We start from the raw sequence: 12,620 nt of genomic DNA on the forward strand, positions 1-12,620 counted from the left end.
CCACGTTTACACACCCCGGGAGCTGCCCCGCCTCCCTGTGTGAATGGCTGATCTTGGGGGAGCACTGGGGTGTTCACATTGAGGTCTTTCCATGTGTAGGGATATTGTGTGAGTTTCAGGTTTATATGTGACTTGTGTTACATTTGAGTGAGATTATAGTTTAAGAAAGACTTCAGTATTTAAGCCTTGGGACACATAGGTGCAAACCATCCCTGATGGAGTTTTTTTTTTTTTTTTTTTTTTTTGAGATGAGTCTTGCCCTGTCACCCAGGCTGGAGTGTGGTGGCACAGTCGTGGCTCACTGCAACCGCTGCCTTCTGGGTTCAAGTGATTCTCCTGCCTTAGCCTCCTGAGTAGCTGGGATTACAGGCATGCGCCACCACGCCTGGCTCATTTTTGTATTTTTAGTAGAGATGGGGTTTCACCATAATTGCCGGGCTGGTCTTGAACTCCTGACCTCATGATATGCCTGCCTCAACCTCCCAAAGTGGTGGGATTACAGGCATCAGACACCGTGCCCAGCCAGAGTTATGATTTTTAACATAAAGCCCGGGCTGTGGTTGTCCAAGTGTATCCCGAGGCTGGCCCGCCCACCCGCAGCCCAGGTCACTGTTCTGGGAGGTGGCAGGACGTAGAGGAAGCTCCGCCAGTGCCGCCTGTCTGCTTCCCTCTTAGCACACATGCTGGGTTGAAGGCCAGGCCTGAAGACAAAGGACAGGTTAATGGGGAATGTTGGGTGGTGTGGAGGGCCGCAGCCCCCGGAGAAGCTGACTGCCGTGTCTCCCAGGTGTGGTGGACAGTGAGGACATTCCCCTGAACCTCAGCCGGGAGCTGCTGCAGGAGAGCATGCTCATCAGGTGAGCCTCGGGCCGGGGGAGAGGACCGTGCTGGGGACAAGGCCCCTACCCGCTCCTTTGCCCCCTAGAGGGCCCTAGCCATGGCCCATGGAGCTGAGAGCAGAGGTGGGTGGGGAAGCCTGGCCTGCACATGGGGGCCCTCAGGAGCCTTCCAGGTGCTGGCCTGGCTTCTGAGGCCTGTGGTCCAGAAGAACATGGGGACAGCTGGTCATGGCTGAGGTTGGAGTCTGGATAGGGGGAGGGGCCGCAGAGCCAGACCTGCCCACCTGTGCCCTAGGGTTGTGATTGCAACCCTGCAGCAGGCCAGCCCTGTGTGGAGGGGACTCCAGTGCACTAGCTCCGAGTTCTCCATCAGTAGCTATGACTTCCCCATCCTGGCCCCAGGCTCACCAAATAGTCTTTGTTCAAAACCTCGCTTACTGGCTTTTTTTCCCCTAATGCAAGTAATATTTCCTTACTAGAGCACATTCAAGCCACCTGTGCTCTCCCCCAGAGATGACCGCTGTTGACGGTTTAGGGTTGGGTAGATTGGCAGCCACATAGGGCAGGTTTCAGAGGGAGCCTGTGGGGTGAGGATTCAGCTGGAGTTAGGAGCCCTGGAGGTCTCTCAAGAGCCCACCATGTGCAGCATGCCATGGAGCGGGCCTTGTCAGAGCCCGCCACGCGCCTACAGTGCGTTCTTCCACCGATTTTTCTCCAGTGTTGAAATGGAAGTGGCTTCTCGGGTAAAGGATGAGGCTGGGTAGTTGGTGTGTGTTTGGGCTGCACTGTGGGGATGGCGAGAGGCCCATACCGAGAGGCACTGGTCCTCAGAGATTCTGTCCTGTGCCATGGGCAGGAGCAGGTCTGGGGAGATGGTGGACAGTGTGGCTTCCCGCCTGGTGGGTCCATGCCCAGCCCTGCACAGGTCACATGGCCTGTCGGTGATGTCCTCCCACCTCACTTCAGAGGCAGAAAGAGCCACGGAGATTTTTTTCTGTTTTCAACCAAGCAAGCCGCAGTAATGCTTTTATTGGTTGACTGATAGGGTCTTGCTGTGTTGCCCAGACTGGAATGCAGTGGTGTGATCACAGCTCATTGTAGCCTCAACCTCTCGGGCTCAAGCAATCCTCCCACCTCAGCCTCCCAAGTAGCTGGGACTACAGGTGTGAGCTACCATGCCTGGCTAATTTTTTTGTATTTTTTGTAGAGTTGGGATCTTACGGTGTTGCCCAGGCTGGTCTTGAACTCCTGGGCTCAAGCAATCCTTTGGCCTCAGCCTCCCAAAGTGCTGGGATTCCAGGCATGAGCCACTGTACCTGGCCACTTAGATTTTTTGTTTTTGTTTTTCACACAACTGAATGCATATTGCTTATACTCTGTTTCCTTTTTTCTACCTAGTTTATTTGCAGCACTTCCCATGTTGTTTTTTGGAAGCACTTTTAGTTGCTACATCATGGGGTATCACAGGGACCTACTGTAGTTTACCGATCTCGTCCCTCGGGGCTGCACAGCTGGGCCGTCTCAGCGTTTCTGCTGTATGACACTGCAGTGCACATGTTTATCTTTGTTCTGAAATCTTTTGTTTGTTTTTTTGAGACGAAGTTTTGCTGTCAGCCAGGCTGGAGTGTGGTGGCGCGATCTCGGTTCACTGCAAGCTCTGCCTCCCGGGTTCATACCATTCTCCTGCCTCAGCCTCTCAAGGAGCTGGGACTACAGGCACCCGCCACCACGCCAGGCTAATTTTTTGTATTTTTAGTAGAGACGGGATTTCACCGTGTTAGCCAGGATGGTCTTGATCTCCTGACCTTGTGATCTGCCTGCCTTGGCCTCCCAAAGTGCTGGGATTACAAGTGTGAGCCACTGCGCCCGGCCTGTTCTGAAATCTTTACCTGCAGCTATATTTCCTTAGGATAGAATACTAGGGGTGGGGTTACTTGGACAGAGGATTTGACTATATAAAAGGTATTTTCCTTGCTCACTACAGATACGTTATATAATCAATGAAAAGGGGACCTCAGTCCTTGTTTCCCCACACAGCTGTGCTGGCTCCTGACAGCAGGACCCCACCTTGCTGCTGACATGACCGCAGGGCAGCAGATGTGCTGACCTCGGCAGGATGCGTCCCCGCCCCACAGCAGTAACTGTTACGTGATCGTTAGAGTCGTGCTCTTTGGTGTATTGACCCTGCGTGCTTGGAGTGCGCCTGTGGGTTACTGGTGGTCTGCCCAATGTTTCAGTTCACTTCAGTGAAGAGAGGGCTTGGGGCTGACTCCCGGAAGATTATTGCTGGTACTGGAGTTGTCCCCACCCTTTGTCCACCCCCGTCACCCTGCCCAGAAGTGGCCACAGGAGGGGGGGTTCCAGGCACAATGTCCCTGGGCTGGATAAAGCATAGGACACCCACTGAACTGGGGACACGTCTGGCCTCATCTGGGAAGCTCACGGATGAAGTGGAGGCAGGGGCCAGGCCCTGTGGAGAGGGAGTTCCTCGCGTCCCTGCAGGCTGAGGCGACTGCATTCCTCTCCCCTTTCTGAATGTGTTTCCTGAGCGTTTCTTCTTCACTGAGAACGGTGCTGAGCCTGCATAAACACCTGCTTCATCCTGTGAGGGGAGCCGTGAGTCCTCACTCAGTTGTGGAAACTGAGTCACAGAGGGGTGGTCTTCCTCAGTAAGGGAGCTGCATTCCTGGCTGTGGCGGGCGTGCTGGCCCTGGTGGTGCCCGAAGCTGCAGAGCAGGAGTCCTCATCCCAGCTTGTGGCTGTCAAAGGTTGCGTTGTCAGTCTGAGAACTCATCTCGGTCAGAAAAGAGTCAGCTGAAATTAGAGCTTTTAAAAGAATCACAGACGTAAAAGTTGGAAGCATGGTACCAAGAACATGTTTTTCCTCGAACCCTGTGAGAGGAAGTTGCCTTCCCGATGCCTTTGGGGTGCATTTCCGACAAACAAGGATGTCCTCCCCTTTGTAATGAACAGATGTGACAGGGGTGGTCTTTTGAAGCTATGTGAATGTCACATTCTTCATGAAACTCTCAATATATTCATTTATTTACTTAAAATATTTGTGTGTTGGCCGGGCAAGGTGGCTTACGCCTGTAATCCCAGCACTTTGGGAGGCCGAGACGAGTGGATCACCTGAGGTCAGGAGTTCGAGACCAGTCTGGCCAACATGGTGAAACCCCGTCTCTACTTAAAAAATAGAAAAATTTGGCTGGGCACAGTGGCTCACGCCTGTAATCCCAGCACTTTGGGAGGCCAAGGCAGGTGGGTCACAAGGTCAGGAGTTACCAGCCTGTCAAGATGGTGAAACCCATCTCTACTGAAAAAACAAAAAAATTAGCCAGGCATGGTGGCAGGCACTTCTAATCCCAGCCACTCGGGAGGCTGAGGCAGAGAATTGCTTGAACCCGGGAGGTGAAGGTTGCAGTGAGCCGAGATCGCGCCACTGCACTCCAGCCTGGGCGACAAGAGTGAGACTCATCTCAAAAAAAAAAGAAGAATTAGCTGGGCGTGGTGGCGGGCACCTGTAATCCCAGCCACTCAGGAGCCTGAGGCAGGAGAATTGCTTGAATCCGGGAGGTAGAGGTTGCAGTGAGCCGAGATCGCGCCACTGCACTCCAGCCTGGGGGACAAGAGCGAGACTCCGTCTGATTAAAAAAAAAAAAAAATTGTGTTATGTTTATACTATTTATAATTTATTTATATGGGCTGATTTCATGTTTTATTCAAGAGTTTATAATCTGTTGCTATTATTACTAAAATTTTTTTAAAATTATTTATTTATTTATTTATTTTTGAGATAGAGTCTTACTCTGTTGCTCAGACTGGAGTGCAGTGCAGTGGCAAGATATTAGCTCACCGCAACCTCTGCCTCCCAGATTCAAGCGATTCTCCTGCCTCAGCCTTTCAAGTAGCTGGGACTACAGTCACCCACCACCATGCCCCGCTAAGTTTTTGTACTTTTAATAGAGATGGGGTCTCACCATGTTGACCAGGCTGGTCTCAAACTCCTGATCTCTGGTGATCCACCTGCCTCAGCCATCCAAAGTGCTGTGATTACAGGTGGGAGCCACCATGCCTGGCTTATTACTTTTTATAGAGAGAGATTTTCACCATGCTGATCAGGCTGATCTCGAACTCCTGACCTCAAGTGATCCAGCTGCCGTGGCCTCCCAAAGTGCTGGGATTACAGGTGGGAGCCACCGCATCTGGCCTATTATTTTTGACGTTCAGATGGTCCCTGATGTGGCCAGTGCGAGCCTCTTCATGGTCTCCCATCCTTTTGGACAGGCCCTGGGCAGATCCTGCTCTGAGGACTTCCTCTGGTACCAGATGTTCCAGGCTCACCTTGTATTGCATGAAGCCTTTTAGCCCTAGGACTACTACTTCTCTGAGGATCCCTATCTCCTTTAATGGAGAATGGTATTTAGAAGCCAAGATCTGGGCACTGTGAGTGTTCATCACTATTAAGGTGTCAGTGCTCCCAGGCCCTCTTAGTAGATAGAGCTTAGGAAGAGGAGAGACAGAGAGTGGTGTGTGTGTGTGTGTGTGTGTGTGTACATACCTATACCTATACCTTGATTTATTTTTCTCTCATGTTCCCACTGACACCTCCAATATGAATCCAGTGCCACTGGGATGCTCTGGTCTTTCCTTCTCCTGTGTTTGAAAGTCCCTTTGGACAGTGAGAAATCTGTCTCTCATTCTTTTTGTTTGTTTGTTTTGTTTTTGAGACTGATTCTTGCTCTGTTGCCAAGGCTGGAGTGCAGTGGTGTGATCTCAGCTCACTGCAACCTCCACCTCCCAGGTTCAAGCGATTCTCCTGTCTCAGCCTACCTGAGTAGCTGGGATTATAGGCGCCCGCCACCATGCCCAGCTAATTTTTGTATTTTCAGTAGAGACTGGGTGGTACCATGTTGGCCAGGCTAGTCTTGGAACTTCTGACCTCAGGTGATCCACCCACCTTAGCCTCCCAAAGTGCTGGGATTACAGGCATGAGCCACCTCGCCCGGTTGATTATTCTTAACACAGTTACCCATTTGACCAATCCCCCTCCATGTAACCAATCTACCATTGCCACTGCCCTCTTCTGCGGATGTCCCTGTCACCCACTTGGGCTCTGACTCTCCACAGTGGGCTGGTCATGCCCCCAGCCTGGACACCCTTCTCTGGGGTTCTTGGGCTCTGACACCCATACCAGGCACTTCCCAACCATGGCCCTGCATAGACACTTTCCCTGGGCTCTGCACCGCATCCTGGGCTGCTGTCCTGTCCCATTCTGCCCTGTGGCTGAAGCACTGAGTCACTGGGGATGGAGTGCAGGAGGAAAGGCTGTAAATGAACTTGATACAGTGTTGTTCCCTTGCTCTGGATTGTTGAAATACATTGTAATTTACCTGCTTAAAGGAAAGGCGAAATATTAAGGAAATAAAAATATCCCTAATCCCAGTGATAAAGTTGTTCCTAATTTTAGGCCATTATGTGATGCTGCAGTAAATATCCTGATCCCTCAAATCCCAATTTTGAAAAATGAGAGTGTACATATATTCAGTATAAACCCCAAATTACAGTGCACATATATAGTATAGACAATGCTGCTCCTAATTATGGAAAATTGTTACGTACATGTAGAATGTACAGTCTTTGCCTGTATCTATAGACATACTGTAATTTACCCATATTGGGATTTTTCTGGTTTTTCTTTCAACAGTTAACTTTCTCATGTCATTGAGGATTATTAAAAGATGCTTTTTGTTTAATGGCCATTTAGCATTACATAATTTTAGCCTATATTCTTGAACATGAAGTTGTTCATAATCATATTTTCTGTGCCACAGTGAAAATCCTGGTACGTAAATCTTGGTGTGCTCACGTGTTTCCTAAGGTGCAGTTCCTACAATCGGAACAACTGGCTCAAAGGTTGGAAGCGTTTTCTGGGTGTGGGTATCTGTCTCTGGGGGCAGCGGTTCTCCTCCCGCCTCCACGGGGTGTGTGCGCTCCACCCTGCTGCCTCCTGTCCGGCCACTGCCCAGGGTTTCTGTCTTTCTGCTCAAGTCTTTTTCAGTTGGGCCAGTAACGGTACATTGTTGTTTTCACTATTTTGATTCTTAGGGGGGCTGAACATTTTTTTGTACCCTCTGGCCATTTGTATTTCATAGAGGCTGCTTGTATGTATTAAATGCATTTCTTTTCTGTAGGAAACTCCGGGACGTTTTACAGCAGAGGCTGATCAAATTCTTCATTGACCAGAGTAAAAAAGATGCTGAGAAATATGCAAAGTTTTTTGAAGATTACGGCCTGTTCATGCGGGAGGGTATTGTGACCACCACCGAGCAGGAGGTCAAGGTAGGAGCTGTGTTCCAGGCCTTTCTCTGGGCCGCCTTGTCCCTGGGGTTGCTGAGGAAGCTGGTGGAGGCATCCCCTGACGTGACGGTGGTGCAGCTGGGCCCCCTGGCTGCTGCTGCTGCTGCTGCCAGGGTCAGGAAATGGAAAGTCGGGCCTCTGGGCCTCTGGCACCTTCCAGCCGCGTCCTGACCCTCCCGCCAGTGCTGTGCTGTATTCTGAAGGGCTCAGCGTCACCGCTGTCTGAAGCTGCAGCCCAGGGAGTGGCAGGAAGGGGGTGTGCGCAGACTGTGTCCCCGCAGAGGATGTTGGGGGCTGGGGAGCCACAGACAGGCGGGACAAGCCAAGGACTGTGATCCCGTAGGTGGGGAAGGGGGTGGTCTCAGTGTCTGTTGAGGGACTATGTATCATGTACTGGATATCAGTCTCCAAATACTATGCTACTGGGGCCAGTCATTCAGTTACTGAAACAGTGGATGGCTGAAAAACAAAACATTTGTTCCATAAACCTTTTTTGTCCATTTTTTATTGAGATACAATTTACATAGCATCAAATTCACAGAATTCAGCTTTTAACACGTACACTTCAGTGGCATTTAGTGCATTCACAGTGTGGTGCAGCTGACTCCACCGTAATCCCAGAACATTTCATCCTAGGAGCCCATCCTGTGCTGATGTCCCTTCTCTCCAGCAGCGGGAGGAGGGTGACCACGCGTGTGGGGTCCCAAGGAGGCTGTGTTCTGGTTGTCTGCAGACTCCGGCAGCTTCTGACACAGGCCTCTTCATTCTCGTTTATCTTCATTTGAGTTAATAGCACATAGGTAGGAGCCAGAGACATTTCTAGGTCTTCGTAGGTGTGCATGTGTGACATGTTTTAGTGCAGACCCACCATGTGTGCAGGGGTGGCCTGGGCCCTGCTGGGTGGATGCCCAGCTCCTTGCTTTTCCCTCTTTCCGTCTGTTTTCCCTGCTGTGTCCTTCCAGCTGCAGCTCCCATGAGCTCCAGAGGTCACAGTTGTGTTCAGGTGATGGGGAGGAGGGCAAACCCCTCTTCTAAGGGCCTTTCTCCAAATCCCACTGACACCCACTGGCCAGCTGTGAGGAGGACTGAGAACCGTGGACTTCACCCATGTCCGTGTGCTCACCAGAGACTGCCTCTGTCGCTGTGGGGAAAGGGAAGATGCTAGGTCCAGGCCAGGCTCTGCTGTTGCGGGGCAGGGGGTCCCCTCCCAGGGCATGGTGCGCGTAGCTCCCTGGAGAGCCCCTGCAAGAGGTGCTTCCCAAGCCCCCAGAGCTCCCGAAAGGGGCCTGATGGGCAGAGCAAGGCCTGGTCTCAGACAACCCCCAAGTCCACTACTGTCCTTCGCGTCAGGGCCAGCCTGGAGTGCCAGGAGGCCATGGGCATCAGAGGGTTTGCGCCCAGCTGGTTGAGGGACATTGAGCCCATGGGCCTGGAGCAAATGGTGACCTGCCCCGTCCCTTCCAGGAGGACATAGCAAAGCTGCTGCGCTACGAGTCCTCAGCACTGCCCGCCGGGCAGTTAACCAGCCTCTCAGAATACGCCAGTCGCATGCAGGCCGGCACCCGCAACATCTACTACCTGTGTGCCCCCAACCGGCACCTGGCAGAGCACTCGCCCTACTATGAGGCCATGAAGAAGAAAGACACAGAGGTGGGTGAGCGGTGGGTGGGGCAGGCTCCTGGGGCTGCAGCCGGGGGAGGGTCTTGACCTTCTCAGCTCTCCGCTGGGTGAACCTGCCCAAGATACAGGGTGGGGCTGCACGGTGAGTCAGGGTCACGGACACAGAGGCTGGACTGACTGTGATGGTTGTGTGTGTCACTTGGAGGTCACATGTGCGTTCTTTTGTTTGTTTGTTTTTGAGACAGTCTTTGCTCTGTCGCCCAGGCTAGAATGCAGTGGCGTGATCTCGGCTCACTGCATTCTCCACCTCCCAGGTTCAAGCCATTCTCCTGCCTCAGCCTCCCGAGTAGCTGGGATTACAGGCGCCCGCCACCACGCCCAGCAAATTTTGGTATTTTTAGTAGAGACAGGGTTTCACCATGTTGGTCTCGAACTCCTGATCTTGTGATCTGCCCGCTTTGGCCTCCCAAAGTGCTAGGATTATAGGCATGAGCCACTGCACTCATCCACATGTGGATTTCTTTATGCGTGAAGTGCTTCTGCCTTGAAGGCAGATGAGAGCCTTCCTCAGACCCAGGTGTGGCAGTAACTGTCACGTAGGCCTGGGATCCCCACCTGCCCCAGTGTTCCCCAGTGTGGCCCACTTGGCTCCCTCAGCCCTCCTCCTTTCTTCTGTGGTGGGTGGAGGCCCCCAGGTCTGACCGAGCTGCTCTTCACCACCTGCAGGTTCTCTTCTGCTATGAGCAGTTCGATGAGCTCACCCTGCTGCACCTTCGTGAGTTTGACAAGAAGCAGCTGATCTCCGTGGAGACGGACATCGTCGTGGATCACTACAAGGAGGAGAAGTTTGAGGACGGGTCCCCAGGTCGGCATCCCCTGCTTTCTAGGCATGGGGCCAGTGCCTACTCCCTGCACGCCTCTGCTGTCATGCAGTGAGGGCTTCCCTTGGGTTTTCCTCAGTTGACCTGGGCTCAGCCACCTCCGAGAAGAGCCTTGTGGGAGCACCCTGGTGACTGGGGGAGGAGGTGCCTTCTGGTTTAGATACCAAGGATCTGTCCAGCGTTCCTACCATGGTGGCTTCTGGAGCTGGCCCAGCTTCTTGAGAGGCTGTGTGTTGTCTTTTTAAAGCCCTAACCAAGTTGTATGGGCCTCAGGCAACCTGAAGCATCCTTTGAGGTTTTACTTTGAGATGAAAAGCATCTTGCTAGCTTCTATCTCCATCCTGGCGGGAGAGGAGGTGGGAGCTAGCAGGATGCCGCATGGCCCCCACGGAAGCCGGGGAGTGGGGGTGCAGGCCTGAGCTCACTCTCGCCTGCTCCTCCGCAGCTGCCGAGCGCCTGTCAGAGGAGGAGACGGAGGAGCTCATGGCCTGGATGAGAAACGTGCTGGGGTCGCGTGTCACCAACGTGAAGGTGAGGCTTTCCCGGGGATGGATGACCACTTAGCCACTGTGGCCCTCAGTGTGCCTAACAGGCCGGCCAGCTTGTGGCTCCTAGAACCTGGCCTGGTGGGTGTCCTTCCAGCAGCAGCAGAAGCCCATGGTGTCACCTGGAGACCCTGTGGGTCGCTGGTGGGCACGTGTCGCCCGGGAGTGCCGCTGAGGCAGGAGGGCAGTGTCTTCCTCCCGGCCCTGCTCCCGAGCAGCTGCGAACTGAAAACGGAAAAACCCGCAGCCCCAGTGGACTGTCCCGGTCGCAACCCTGCAGGAGCTGAGGACATGGGGGTTCCGAAGAAGGGACATGCTACCCCAGCCCTCAGCAGTTCACTTCTCCCTTGGGTTCTTAGGGGGTTTTGGGTGGGCTTCAGAGAGCTAAGACCCGCCCCCGCCCCCACCGAATCAGTCTAGCTTGGAGCAAGAAATGAGTGTCCCGTGCATGGTCACTTGGAGGAGGGGCCTCGTGCAGGGTGGGCTGGCGTGGACCAGAGGATGGATTTGGGCAGCTCCTGGAGGCAGCAGCAGGGGACCAGGGTGGTGGAGCCCCTAAGGCACAGTATCTGTGTGGGGCATCAGCTCAGGGCCCACAGGTTAGTGGGTCATGGGGAGGGAGTAGCACTGGTACATGAGAGTCCTTGAGATGCTGCCTGCTACCTCGTAGTCTGGGTGACCTTCACCCCTGGTTAAGATGCTGCCAGTCCCCAGCCCTCTCACACTGGGAACCTTTATCACCCTCAACCCCTGGCTTTGCTCACAGGTGACCCTCCGACTGGACACCCACCCTGCCATGGTCACCGTGCTGGAGATGGGGGCTGCCCGCCACTTCCTGCGCATGCAGCAGCTGGCCAAGACCCAGGAGGAGCGTGCACAGCTCCTGCAGCCCACGCTGGAGATCAACCCCAGGTGAGGCCACACTCCTGGCCCTTCCAGCCTGCGGGATCCCCCAGAATCCTGTGTGTGGTGTTCTTCTGTTGTGGAATGTGACACAGAAGAGAAGTGCGTGAGGCCTGTGGACATGTGGGTAACTCTGAGGAGCTGTATTCAGTTTAGGCTGCACCCATGTGAAACGGAACCTGGCCGGCCAGCTGCATCCCAACTTGTGACCATGTCCTTGTTTCGGTCTGTGGCTTTGCCACCTGTGCATGTCCTGAACATGCTCAGTTTTGCCTGTTTTGAGCTTTGTACGTGGATCTTGGTGGATCTTGGTGTTTGCTGAAGTCTCACATTGCTCACTTGGCGTGAGGGTTGCCTACGCAGAGGGGCTGCCACAAGTTCATTTTCGTAGCCGAATAGTATCCGCTGCAGAAACCCACCTCGGTGCAGCAGACTCCTCCGTTCTGCTCTGCTGGGCCTCGGGTGGTTCTTGGTCAGAAGTGGTGGAGAACCAGGCTGCTCTGAATATTCTTGTCCGCGTGTCTGGGGCTTGTGTGGGTTTCTCTGTGGCCCCGGTGGTGGGAGCTGCTTCCAGGGTGGACCGAGAACCCCCAGCCCTGACAGTGGCTAAGCGTGTAAGATTTCCCTCCTTTCTTCCCGCTATTCTTTATATGCCCTTTATCTGTTGTAAATGTCTTTTCACCTGCCTTTAGGTATCTTTTGATGAGTAGATATTCTTAATAGAACATTTATGTTTTCATTAGATGCTTTTTTGGGATCTTAAGAAATCTTTACAGAGTCATGAATTCATTGTTCCTATGTTTCTTTCTTTTGAGACAAGGTCTGTGCTGCCCAGGCTGGAGTGCAGTGATGTGTGCAGCCTCAAACTCCTGGGCTCAAATGATTCTCTTGCCTTAGCCTCTTGAGTAGCTGAGACAGTGTGAACCATCATTCCTAATTCTTAAAAAAAATTTTTGTGGAAATGGAATCTCATTATGTTGCCCAGACTGGTCTCAAACTGGCCACATGTGATCCACCGTGCTGGGATTATAGGTGTGAGCCACTGCATCTGGCCTGTTGGGGTTTGATTGAGATTGTTTTGATTCCCTAAATGAGTTTTCAGGAGAATTGACACTGTTACAGTATCACTTATTTGCACCGATGAATGTGATATTTTTAGTTAGGTCTTCAACATCCTTTGGTACCTTACATTCTCTGTAGAGTTCTGGTACTATTTTTAAAGAATTATTCTTTGATGTGTCTTACTGGGTATTTTAAAATTTCATTCTAACTTGTTATAGATGAAGTTTCTTTTCTGGGGGAAATTTTGTATACAGCAATTTTTTAAAAAATGAAGTTACATAAACAAGTTACCAAAAATGTTAGAAAACAACAGAAAGGAAATCAAAATCCATAGCCTTATCACTCCCCACAATGTAGCCTAAGTCGTATTTTAATTTCTGAGACAGGGTCTCACTCTGTCCCCCAGGTTG

The 12,620-nt window shown here is 52.4% G+C and overlaps 1 protein-coding gene across 2 annotated transcripts in view; it reads left to right on the forward strand.

Moving 5' to 3' along the window:
* The window catches only part of TRAP1 (TNF receptor associated protein 1), a 36,255-nt gene that overhangs the window by 20,755 nt on the left and 2,880 nt on the right, over positions 1–12,620 (forward strand). For both annotated transcript variants that reach the window (XM_025369557.1, XM_025369556.1), the window contains exons 10-15: positions 788–857; positions 7,034–7,181; positions 8,664–8,849; positions 9,546–9,684; positions 10,146–10,231; positions 11,012–11,157. In XM_025369557.1, coding sequence (XP_025225342.1) covers positions 788–857; positions 7,034–7,181; positions 8,664–8,849; positions 9,546–9,684; positions 10,146–10,231; positions 11,012–11,157 — 775 coding nt within the window. The remainder of the gene's footprint in view (positions 1–787; positions 858–7,033; positions 7,182–8,663; positions 8,850–9,545; positions 9,685–10,145; positions 10,232–11,011; positions 11,158–12,620) is intronic.

The sequence above is a fragment of the Theropithecus gelada genome, chromosome 20 (assembly GCF_003255815.1).
Source record: "Theropithecus gelada isolate Dixy chromosome 20, Tgel_1.0, whole genome shotgun sequence".
Lineage (NCBI taxonomy): Eukaryota > Metazoa > Chordata > Mammalia > Primates > Cercopithecidae > Theropithecus > Theropithecus gelada.